General features: G+C 39.5%; 1 protein-coding gene across 1 annotated transcript in view; it reads left to right on the top strand.

Moving 5' to 3' along the window:
* DDR2 (discoidin domain receptor tyrosine kinase 2) overlaps positions 1 to 12,570 on the top strand; it is a gene marked incomplete at its 3' end in the record, with an annotated part of 51,254 nt that extends 38,684 nt beyond the window's left edge. Inside the window, exons 11-16 of the mRNA XM_084250862.1 lie at positions 625 to 848; positions 2,700 to 2,827; positions 4,834 to 5,025; positions 5,748 to 5,982; positions 7,861 to 8,010; positions 12,436 to 12,570. Of these exons, the coding sequence (XP_084106988.1) occupies positions 625 to 848; positions 2,700 to 2,827; positions 4,834 to 5,025; positions 5,748 to 5,982; positions 7,861 to 8,010; positions 12,436 to 12,570 (1,064 nt within the window). The remainder of the gene's footprint in view (positions 1 to 624; positions 849 to 2,699; positions 2,828 to 4,833; positions 5,026 to 5,747; positions 5,983 to 7,860; positions 8,011 to 12,435) is intronic.
* Positions 12,571 to 12,857: the final 287 nt, after the last annotated feature.

Raw genomic sequence — 12,857 nt, forward strand, 5'->3', positions numbered from 1 at the left:
AGAACTCTGAGAACAGATTTTTCAAGAGAAATTTCCCAAGGAAGAGGAGAAACTGACATATATTTATCACTCATAGATAGCAAACACTGAAGGACCATATTGAACACAGGGAATTTTGCAGAAACAAGAATAAAAAATGTAAACTTATTTCCTAGCCTGAACTGACATAATTTACCCATTTTTTGAAGTCTAAAGCATCCCCCCATATTTTAATGTTAGGGTCTATTTATACTAGATCTTATCAATGCAATCAAAAAGTTTTTCAATCTCTAAAACAGGCTATAAAATCAGTGATAGTGTCTAAACTTAAGGAAATGGGCTGTTAAATCTTCAAACCTTAATATCCCTACCATAATAGAACATGAAACTTTATAGAGCTTTGCACAGTTCCACAAAATTAGTCAAATGATCATGTGGTTTGAAGAAAAGAATAAGAGATGAATGACTGTATACATTCTGAAGGCCACAAGAGTCTCCAGAGAAACCATTTGCCAAGTAAGAGTGTTAGAGAGTAGATGAGGCTGTCTCAAGCAGATTCTAGTGCTCCTCTGAGATTTTCTGCCTTGAAGAGGTCTCCAGAGATGCCCTTAGCATGAGCTTGTCTTGTTGCCCTTGTTTTCCCAGGCTGCAGTGGCATTGTGAAGCCGGTCCAGCCCAGCGGGCCTGAAGGGGTGCCCCATTATGCTGAGGCTGACATTGTGAACCTTCAGGGGGTGACAGGAGGCAACACCTACTCAGTGCCTGCTGTTACCATGGACCTCCTGTCAGGAAAAGATGTGGCTGTGGAAGAGTTCCCCAGGAAGCTCTTAACTTTCAAGGAGAAGCTGGGAGAAGGCCAGTTTGGGGAGGTGAGTTGATTCTTTGAATGGGACCTCCAGTGCTTGGTAGCTCAAAGGAAGTGACTGAATTAAATGATCAGTAGAACAAAGTGTCCTGTCCAAGAGGGATTCACATCCGAACATCTCCTGCACTCATTCTCCCCCTGAAAGCTAGTATTGGGTCTTCTTCATCTTTGTTGTATAGCTATGAAGTTCCTGCCTCTTCAGATTTCTATGTAGGAATTTTTTTTTAAATTATAACATTTTATTAAAGGACATTAAAAAAAAGCAAGTATATGTAAAGCCCTACTATCTCCTGCATGGAAAGATAACAATAGGATTTTCTTAGAATTAATGTATATGTATGGGATACGTATATGCACATATAATAATTACATGTATATGTACACATGTCTTCATATAGGATAATAAATATAGCAGAATTGTAACAATATTTTTGAAAAGGGTAAAATGTATCCCAGATAGAACACCTACTCTAAAATCATTGTGATGGAAACAATGCAATAATAACACATAGCTGGAATAGTCAAAGAATTCATTAGGATGATTAACCATGGATCCAAGTTCACATGATAAATGTGCCATTTCTAATGGTAAGAAAAAAATAGTGAAATAAATAGTCATACCAAAAATTGTCTCCAAAAGGAAATGAAGTTAGATCTTTCTTTATGTAGGAATTTTTAAAGCAGACAAGTCATTAGCCTTGCAGATATCCTGAAAAGTATTCAATATTTTCAATTTTTTTTCAATTTTTGTTTAAAGATTTATTTATTTAAACAAGTACTGCGGTGCAGGTAAGAGGCAAGGGAGGGTGAGAGAATTCACCAGAGAGAGCATGGAGCAGAACAGGCAGACTGACCAAAGACACTGCTGAGGGAAGCAGCGGGCGAGGCAGGAGAGGTCTGCCACGCCTATTTTCAATTTTATAATAGGTTCTCGAGGGTGGGGGCCCATATGATAGGATCATTTTTATAAACTGTCCAAGAACACCCTGATACTTGACAGCCACTTTGTTTTTTTTTTTTTTGTTTTTTTTTAGTGGGTGTTATATGTAAAATGGTCAAAACAACCTCACCCCTTCCTCTGGTCCCAGAATGAGCCACTAGGGAATGAATCTGCAACTAAGATTAAGGAGGAGAACTCTTTTCGGAGCATGTAATACTTGACTTTTCACTCTTACATCAGTCCCATGAAACTTTTGAAAACTCAAAGCAATGATTACGTTGCAATAGGAGCTCTTCAACAATGCCACCTAAATTCCAAATATCATACTTGTTTTCAAAAGAATGTGTTATTGGTTATCAGTGCGGGTGGCCTGCTTTATGGTGGGTTTGGTGCTGGTAGAGATAGTAGAGCGTGTGGCATCTGTTTGTGGTATAATATGTACTCACTTTGTTTTCTGGTTTAACAATGCAACTCATTAGACTGTACATAGAGGTTACTTATAATGCTTATCCCATACTAAGGTATTCCCATAAAGAGGAAAGTACCTTATGTTTAATGTGATCTGGTAACTAAACTTCCTTGAATCAAAGTTTGAGTAATTATACCAAATGATATTTTATAGTGGATTGTGCTACAAAAAAATACTGTAATGTATCCATTCATTCATGTATTTAGTATTCCAATCAATGTATATTTATTTTTTAAAACAGTAACATATCCAAATAGCTGGGTACTTTATTATTGTTTTGATCAATTATTTGAGTCAAGGATATGTTACACATATAGTCTTTATCGGTCTTTTGATTATTTTGCCTGAGTTGTAAGAGTTAGTTTATCTCCAGGAAATGCCCAGCAAGAGTACTGAGACATCTTCAGGAGAATTGATGATGCTGAGACTAGATGACTTTTGTCTAGGTTCATCTCTGTGAAGTGGAGGGAATGGAAAAATTCAAAGACAAAGATTTTGCCCTAGATGTCAGCGCCAACCAGCCTGTCCTGGTGGCCGTGAAAATGCTCCGAGCAGATGCCAACAAGAATGCCAGGTCTGTGGTCTGAATTTTGAATTTACCTTTATGTATTTCATCTTCAGGATCAGGAAGACTTCTGGAAATTTCTGAGCAGTTTTTTTCTCTTGAGATGGGAAGGTCTGTGATCTGTCTTGTGTTTCTGTTATGCTTTATTTTCCATTTGGGTCAGCCTCCTCATCCTGTTCCCCATCTCTCTCAACACAGATGTACATTTCCCATTGTATTGGCCACATATTTACTCCCTAACCCCTTGCACAACACTGTACTTCCCAACATCCAGGAGAGTCTGAATATGTGCTCCTTTGATGTATGAGACACATATTCCTGAATGTCATTTTCTCCTCTTGCCAAATTTTTCACAATTATACACATCTTTCTTGCTAAATTTCCTCACTTCTCCTTTAGTTCTGCATATCTGTTTACTTTCTCATTCCCTTTTTTCTCTTTTATGCTCCTTTTCTTCTATGTTCAGCAATCCCCCCTAAATGAGAAGCTACCTCTACTTGGGAAAGTATCCATGGACCTCAAAACCAAAGGATCCACAATCTTTTAGCAGTTTTCCAAACTGGCTAATAAGCTCTTGGATTTTTTACTACATAAATTGCAGCTTCCAGCCATACTTCGTTGTCTGACAGCCTTTCCATTACAGTAATGGTGAGTTAATCCTCACCCAGAGAGGCGTGCTGGTTGAAAGCCGGTTGCATGTGTTTTAGGGAAATCTGCACATCTGGGTAACACATGCATTTTCCCATTTGTGTTGGCTTGGTTTGCTCGCTGATATTCCAAGTGAGAGAAAGTTTATTCCTATTGCTGAAATTATCTTTAATTCTAAGAATGATAACAGGGTTTCATTAAAAATCTTGTAATTGACAGGGTGTGAAATGAAGAAAGGGGGGAGCAGAATGGTGGTGGTCTGAGAATTTTAACTGTGAGAGTCTGAACCTTTGGGATATTAGTGTGAATGAAAAGTGACATCTTCTGGGAGTCCTAGAGACATAGACAATGCCTCAATGGAATCTTGGCACACATTTGAGGAAGTGACTAGAAGAAAAACCCCAAGACAAAGTCTTTACCACTGTTGTCTTGGCGAGGTCTGGTGCTCTCACCTGTGCCCACTGCCAGGTTACAATGATGGGGGAACTGGACTTGACACTCCTGAGTCACAGAAACCCCTGGGTTAGGGGTGGAAAAGGGGAAGGTTGTGCATTAGTACTATGCTGACTTCAAGGGTTTGATGTTAACATATTGTAACTCCCAAGATTCCTAGAAAACTCACAGAACACTTATAACTGGCTCTGGCAGTCATGGGAATGTGGGCTAGTGGTCTTGCTAAGCCAAGTGTTGCCACAGGGAAGGTTACAGCACACTTTGTGACTCAGGGTGGTTGTTACCATGTATTCAAACAGCTGTTAGTCTTGGCCATGCTAAGACTTCTTTAGAAATGACCCCACTTACCACCATGATCTTTAAATAGATCTGTTTCTAAACAGGCTACTAAATGTATGTTGTGAACAGACTGCTGGTACACCCTGTGTTAAGAAAAGTCACTGTGAGAAAATAGAGAATTAGTGGATAAATTAGAGGGGGATTATTCACTTTCTAAGAGGTTTCTTCACTGTAATAGTGAGACATGACTTCTTAAAAAGGTAAATAGTCCAGTGCACTTCAGACCCAATTTACAGTGAAAAGTTTTATTCTGCAGAGTAGCTTTTAGCAACATATATTTTATTCAGCAACTCTGAGTCACTTTTTCTGTGTTGGGTCCTTCATTGGATACTAAGGATGGAGATGTCACTAACTGATAGTATGTGTCCTCAGAAAGATTCCAGTTGAATAAGGGTGTGTCATGTACCAGGAGGAGTAGGCTATGACAGATCCAGGCTCCAGTTTCTCTGCCCTCTGCAAGGTTATACAAAGCGAAACCAGACTTGGAGTGGTGGGTTGGACTATGCTGTCTTCTTCCCACTCTTGATTCTAACTCTGGCAACCTCTGGGTTTGTCTATGTCTGTGTCCTCCAAAGGAATGACTTCCTTAAGGAGATCAAGATCATGTCCCGGCTCAAGGACCCAAACATCATCCGCCTCTTGGCTGTGTGTATCACTGAAGATCCTCTGTGCATGATCACCGAGTACATGGAGAATGGAGACCTCAATCAGTTTCTTTCCCGCCATGAACCCCCCAGTTCTTCTTCCAGCAATGCACCCACTGTCAGGTAAGCACACAGGTCTTCCACCTATTCCTGGTGTCTATGAGACTAACCTGGGATCTGAAGATGGAGTTCATCCATGTTTGGGGATGGTGGGTTGAAGTCAGTGGACAGGGAATGATGGAGCAGCTGCCCTATGGGGAAAGTATGGAGCTTCATTAAGAATAGGGAAAGGGGTAGATATATTAGCATAAAGGGGTCAACTGTATGGTGATGAATGGAGACTAGAGTTCTAGTGATGAACATAAGCTAGCATAGCCAGATGTTGATTTTAAAGCTGTGCAGCTGACACCTAAATAATGTTATAAACCAATATTATTCCATTAAAAATATAAGAAGAGAGGGGCCTCCCTGGTGGCACAAAGGTTAAGTCTCAGTGATATCAAGCTATCACCAGCCACTGTGTCATTAGTTCAGTCCCTGGCCAGGGAGCTGACCTATAGGGCACAGCAGACCTCTCCTGTCTCACCTACAGTTCCCCTCAGCAGTGTATTTCAGTAGATCCACCTGTTCTGCGCCCCAGTCTTTCTCCTCTCACACCCTCACACCTCTGGTCTATATCCCAGCTCTTGTATGCATAAATAAATAAAAACAAATATTTAAAAAATATAAGAAGTGAGGAACTTTGAGGTTGAAATCCCAGTTTGTTGGTACCGACTTTAGATTGTGTCTTTCACAGCTTCTTCTGTCTATAGGCTGCTTTCTCTGTTTTTTAAATATTTCCTCAGTTATGTCAACCTGAAGTTCATGGCTACTCAGATTGCCTCTGGCATGAAGTACCTTTCCTCTCTGAATTTTGTCCACCGAGATCTGGCCACGCGAAACTGCTTAGTGGGCAAGAACTACACCATTAAGATAGCTGACTTTGGGATGAGCAGAAACCTGTACAGTGGAGACTACTACCGGATCCAGGGCCGGGCAGTGCTCCCCATCCGCTGGATGTCTTGGGAAAGCATCTTGCTGGTGAGTTCCCAGCATTTTTAAGTCCCATCCTAGCAAATGGCATGTGGGCAGCCATGCCTGGTAACTAGGGACAAACCTGAGACAGCTGGAAGCAAACTGAATTTTGCTATTGTATCTGACTCCAGATGGCTTTCTTCGCATACAAATTATTATTTTTAAACGCTTGCCTATCTCTGATGATAAAATATAACATGCCCACTATAGAAAATTTGAGGGAAAAGTTTAAAAGTACACCATAATGATAATGGATTTAGTGTCTTTTTTTTCCTCTCCATCTTTTCTACTTACTGATTGGTCTTAATTAGAACATTTAAAGATTATTAAAAAGATATTACCAGACAAAACATTTTCTTGTATATTAATAATCTTGTTAATAATTTATTATTTTGTACAGACTTAATTTCTTACAGATTTTTCTCTGTATTTTTGTCTTAATAATTGTTACCACTTGCTTTTTATTTCAGTTCATCATTCCCCATCTTGTAATTTTTATTCAACTCTTGGTATTTTTGCTTTTTTCCCCCCAAATGCCTCCTAGATTTATAGAAATATTAATTCCTACAATGCTGTGCACAAGTATTTTTGTCTTTTGTCATTTAATATTGCAGAGGAGAGTCCAAAATCCACCGAGTTTTGTTCACTTATAGTTAATCTATTTCTTGCTCACATTTGTACAGGATTCACAAATTAATTTTGGAAAAACGTAAAGTTTTTCCAAACAAACATAAAATTATCCGTTTCCCCTCACCAAGTCAGCCACTATTAATTTTCGATATATTTCTTTTGAGGATTTTTTCTCTGTATCTATTTCTTTCTGTGTATATAACTATTTATAGACTGTATGTGTGTATTTTATATATTACATAATTGGGATGATAGTATGTATATACAATTCTCTATTATTCACATTTCCTATGTCATTAAATATTTTTAAAAGCATAATTTTAATGACTGCATTACATTGTGTGAATATACTCTATAATTTAAAGTCCCTATAATTCAGTAGTTAAGCACTTAGAATTTTACTGCTATTATGAATGATGCTGTGAATATACACCAGTTCATGTAAATCCTTATACAGATTTTTAAATCATCTTCATAGGTGAATCATATATTTGCCTCACTTCTAATGTGACCCTTAAACATTGCACCCTTTAAGGTATTATATGGTACTTAGAAGATTAATAGACTGAGACTCAGAGGTTCATAGTCTGAATCTTAGTTTTTTCATCACTGATACCTTAACTAGGGGACTCGAATGAACCTCTCGTCCCACTTTTGTGATCTCAAAAATAAGGAAAAATAATATCCTTTACTTCATGGCTTTGTTGTTTTTGTTGAATATTGAATTTGTTGAATATTGAAAAATGTGTGAATATCTAATGCTTGCTGACTGCATGTGAATTTCATTATTGTCTCTTGTTAAAGTTTATTTTTCAAGACCATGACTATCACAACACTGGAAAGTAAGAATTCTGGCTTCACTCCAGGCACTTAAACAAGATCCCTCTTTCTGGTGTGAAAGCAACCGACCTTCCATGCTAATTTAGCCTTTTCATGGGCATAATCCCAAGGGTACCTTAGATCCTAAAGCCTGATCTTTCGATACTCAGTGGAAGAGTTGGATAGGACTCTCTCATTAGCCCTGCACCTCATCTCTAAGAGAAATGGACTGAAGCTGATCGTGAGGATGAGGGGATGGCCTGTAGCCTGGTGTCAAACAACTAAGATGGTAGCTTCTAGATCCTCCAGGCATACCTCACAGCTTTGGCATTTCTAGCACTAGGAAAGATATAAAATGACTCCAGGATGAAATGATAAATTGTTCTTGTTGTGCATAGGCTATTCTGATCACTCTTCATTTCCTTACTTAAACAGGGCAAATTCACTACAGCAAGTGATGTGTGGGCCTTTGGGGTAACTCTGTGGGAGACGTTCACCTTTTGCCAGGAGCAGCCCTACTCCCAGTTGTCAGATGAACAGGTCATAGAGAATACCGGAGAGTTCTTCCGAGACCAAGGGAGGCAGGTAAGAGCTGTTAGACATGGACTTGGATGCTCGTGAAGGACAGAGAAGGAAAGTTCTGATGTAGCAGTGTGGTTCTGCTAGACTTAAGTAGCTTGTGTGGGTCTGCTAGACTTGAGCGGCCTGTTCAGCCACCATTATTGTTACCTGCAGTTCTGCATTCCTATACAAAGGTCAGAACTGTCTGGTGACATTTATATGAGCCAAACATTATAAGGTGCCTTTCATAACAATCAAGAGCAGAAAGCTTGATCACTCTTGGAAGGGTATGCATCAAGAGGTATGACTGGGAATGCCCGGGGGGTTGAGGATGGATGCATAAACTTACCCCCGACTCATACATCATGAGGTATGACTGGGAACACCCAGGGGGCCGAGGACCAATGTATGACAAGGGACCCCAGAAGCTGATCAGTGGAATGCCTTGTGGATAAGATTAGGACCATGGCCGGGGGGCTGGGGTCTAGTTTCGATTACAACACTTGGTCATCAAGCTGATAACATGGTCAGCAGACTCGTGTCCCCCAAGCCCTAGATGACATTCCTGAGTTTCACCATCCTTTTCTCCTTGTCCTCCTAACGCATGTAGCTGATGCTGTATGATTATTCTATCAATAAAAACAGCCAGGATCTTGCTCTCAGCAGCATCCTTCCTTGTGCAGCCTGCTCCATGACTCCCGTGTGTTTGTCAGTGTGGTGTTGCCCAACATAACATAGCAGAATAGGTCAGAGCTGGAAGATGGGCTACCAGGGTGAGAGTCTCCTGGTGATGTGAAAGACCAAGGTCCTTTCCAGAAGTCAATGTACAAACATGTCAACCAATGATCACTGGAAGGAAAAGGGATCATATCAGGCCCCTCCCCAGTTCAAAGAAGCCAGGAAAAAAAACTCGCTCTCATGTTCAATCTGTTCCTTGATCTAGACTCTGTGGTTTGTCTTCCTGGTTGAAAATGATAAGAACAAGGCTATAAGATTAAAGGTGAATAAGTGTTTATTGGTTTTTGTTAAAACATGAGTTAGCAGTGTTGCTAAATGTCTGGAGAGGACTGGGCATATCCTGGACTGGCCGCCTTGGAAGGCCCCTCAGTGCCAACTGCTGTGGCCTCCCCGGACTCAGGAAAATTTGGGTTTCCAGCCTGACAAGCATTCCAATTCCCAGACAAGATATTCCTGGATTTCTTTGGGTGGCTCAGTTTTTAAGTTTCTATGAGATGTAGGATTTACAACTAGGTGGTGATGGCACCACCACATGGCCCAAGAGTGTCCTGACAACAGCACACCCTGGGAGAGCAGCATCACAAGCAGCAAAAGGTAACAATTGGGGAGAGGGAGGAGACTCTTGTAGAAAATAAAAGATGGCTCCTCTGTGGCTTAAATAGATCCATAAAAGCAGAAAATAAGGAAATGGCAAAAAATAATGCACTGTGTAGGTTGGAAATTAGGGGTGGGGGGGAGCGCCCTGGAATTTAATTTTATCTTGATATTCTGAAGTTATTTTGGTCACAAGGAGAACTGCATTGTCTATCTGTGATATGAGGAAATTACTTTCTTACTATGAGTAAAAGAAAATTTGCTTCTCTATGTCTGAGGTAAGTGAGTGGACCAAGAAAAAAGTTTTTTTCTTCTGGATGGCCACACTGCTGACCTATTGGAAGTCTGTGGGCAGCTGAAAGTGATGTTTTCAGTTAGAAAATGTAATATTATTCATGACAACAATGGTTCTAAATGGACTGTGCCTGGAATTATAGGTAATGGGGCAACAGTTGTAAACTATTTATTCTCCTTAGTTTACATATGGCAAAATTGGACCAAACATTCAGCAAAAGAAAGATACGTCCTATCAACTCCCTATCTGCTTCACATTAAAAATATTCTTGATATTATACAAATTAAACTTAGGACTAAAATGTTCCACATTGATTATTCAAATAATATTTCATTTGATTTCACAAGAAAATTTTTTTATCATTTTTTAAAATATGAATAATATTTTTTTTATGTAGAGGAACTGGGATGTAGGCCAAAGATGAGGGGGCAAAAGGATTCACCAGAGACAAAGTGGGGAGCAGAACAGGTGGATTTACTGAAATACACAGCTGAGAGAAGCAGCAGGTAAGATAGGAGAGGTCTGTTGAGCCATGTGGGTCAACTCCCTGACTGGGGAACCAGGCCATAGAGATGATCGCACTGAGACTTAATCCTTAGGCCACCAGAGAGGCCCAGTTTTTTATCATTTAATGTAAGTTCTAACTAATACTCTCCAGAATTTTATTTTTCTTACTTGTTTTTAAATACTCAGGTGAAATGATGCCACCATTCTTACCTTCACTAAATACTAGTGGTGAGCCAAATATATTGTAACTAACTACCAAGTCAAATATTTGACTGAAACCAAGGTCAAAACCAAATATTACCTTTATATGTGGTGTGAACTTACCACTTACTAGCATAAGTTGAAGATTTAAAAAAATTAAAATTAAATTTACACACATGAATTTAAGGGAACTCATTACATATTCATTTAACTTCAAACTTTACAAAATTTAATTAGTTAAAATTTAGTATTCAGATTTTCAAGTTTGAATATAAATGCTCAGTGCTCTCAGCTGCTAGGTAGATTCTAGACCCACCAGATTACACTTGTGTCATTTGGCTGATTTTTGGTGTTTTTTTTTTTATTTTTTTTAAAAACTTATTCATGTATACAAGAACCAGGGTACAGGCCAGATGTGCTGGAAGGTGAAAGGATTCACCAGAGACAGAGCAGGGAACAGAACAGGCAGGCTGACTGAAATACACTGCTGAGGGGAGCAGCGGGCGTGGCAGGAGAGGTCTGCCGCACCATGGCTGATTTTTGAATGATGCAGTTAGTCGTACCAAATTACTGAGTATAGCAACAAAATGTAAAGAAGACTTTTCAGCAGTGAATTCAAGAAAGAATTTTATACTTAGGGCTTCATAGCTTAACAAATCTTAAATCGTATTCAAATGAAAATGCTTTGAAAGTCTCTAGTAGTAATTCCAATAATCAGAACATGTGTTTAGCATTTTTCATTCAATTTATCTTTACAAAACATGAGGAGTTCTCAGCAATTTTTTGAGAGTCGATGGTTTAAATAGAATAAAATAACTAAAAATTAAATGAAATTTAAATTTTATTTTGTTTAAAATTATCATAGGTAATAAAATTCTACAAATATAATAAGGATTTTTATGAATTACAACTTTAATTACTTGCCAAGTTTATATGATTCTAAAAAGGGAAACCCTAATAACTAAAGTTATTTATTATTTCAAATTTATTGAATTCTGTTGACTCAAAACAGATAATGTTTTTTCTAAATTTATCTAGCAAACACCCCAGAAAAGTCTTAACAGCTTGAAGTTTTACCATAGCATGAGAATGCCTGTTATCCTGTGTCTTTATTTATAAAAAAAAATTTCCTTTTAAATGCTTAGTACTTTCAGCTGTAGTCATTTTAACATACTGAGTTAAGACCTGTTAGATCTCTTCCTGATAGTCTAATAGAAGTCAAAGTCATTTGCACTTTTACTTGGTAACTAAGGGTTGTTTGGTGGAGGGAAGAAGCAGGCTGCTTAGGGAAAGCACATATCCTAAGATACATGATAGAGGCTGGTGTTGGGAGAAGGCAGGGCAGGAGAAAGTGGTGAAGGATTGATCAGTCGCAGACGCTGGACTCAGGTTCAGGGAACTTGGGACATTGAAGTGTAAATACATCCAGATGTTTAAATACATAGCTAAGGTGATGACAGAACAGACAAGCAGATGATCTGGGAGTCACTCGAGTGGCACCTTGTTCCTGGAAGAGATCAGTTATTGGGTGATTGGGCGCTAGAGTGGAATGCAGCTCAGGTTTGAATTCAGGGCAGGGCTGCAGGGAAGGTAAATGTACAGATGTTGGTGAATGAAGCAAAAATTCACTTGACTCCAACATGGGGAAGGGGACACAGAGCACATGATGGCTAGGGGCTAACGGGTGCACCCTGCATTCAAGTTTCTGCAGCTGGCTAATGCCCTTCCAGTCAAAGAGCTGAGGCTACTGATAAATTTTCTGACCCTGCCACAGTGATTCATTCAAGATGAACCTCCACATGCGGTGCCATAAATGGTGAATCTGGTATTCTAACCACCTGCTCTCCAGTGTGAGATTTCTTTTCGCTTCAATTTCATCTTTTGCATGATGGTGGGAATCAGAAAATCCTGCTCCAGAGAACTAGACTAGACACTGGAAAAGGGATAGATATGATTTAGAATTCTTGTGAGTAGGAAGAATAGACTGCACACCTATTACACTTACCAAGTTCAAGCAAGTAGGGAAGGGGAAATCAAAGTACAAAGAAGATACTCTTCCTTTTCCTCCACTCTTCTTAATATTTCCCTTTTTTTGTTCATTTTTGTTTCCAAAGACTTACCTCCCCCAGCCTGCCATTTGCCCTGACTCTGTGTATAAGCTGATGCTCAGTTGCTGGAGAAGAGACACCAAGCATCGTCCCTCGTTCCAGGAAATCCACCTTCTGCTCCTTCAACAAGGGGACGAGTGATGCCGTTGATGCCTGCGACATTCTGGTGGCCCAGGCCTCTCACAGCACCTACCACTCACCCACACCGAAGCCACTCCAGCCGGACATTCATGGACCTGAGAGGCAGAGGCTTGTCGCTTTCTCTCTCTCTGTCCCTCCTCTCCCTCCACCCCTCCACTCTCTACCCCCAGCCAATATATACTCTTGTTTTTTACATTAAATAACTAAAAAAGAAAAAAAAAAAACCTAGGGCAGATGAAATCTAGTAAAGAAATTTTATGTGATATACCGAAGTGTTGGATAACGAA

Source organism: Talpa europaea (genome assembly GCF_964194135.1).
Source record: "Talpa europaea genome assembly, chromosome: 12".
NCBI classification, from domain to species: domain Eukaryota; kingdom Metazoa; phylum Chordata; class Mammalia; order Eulipotyphla; family Talpidae; genus Talpa; species Talpa europaea.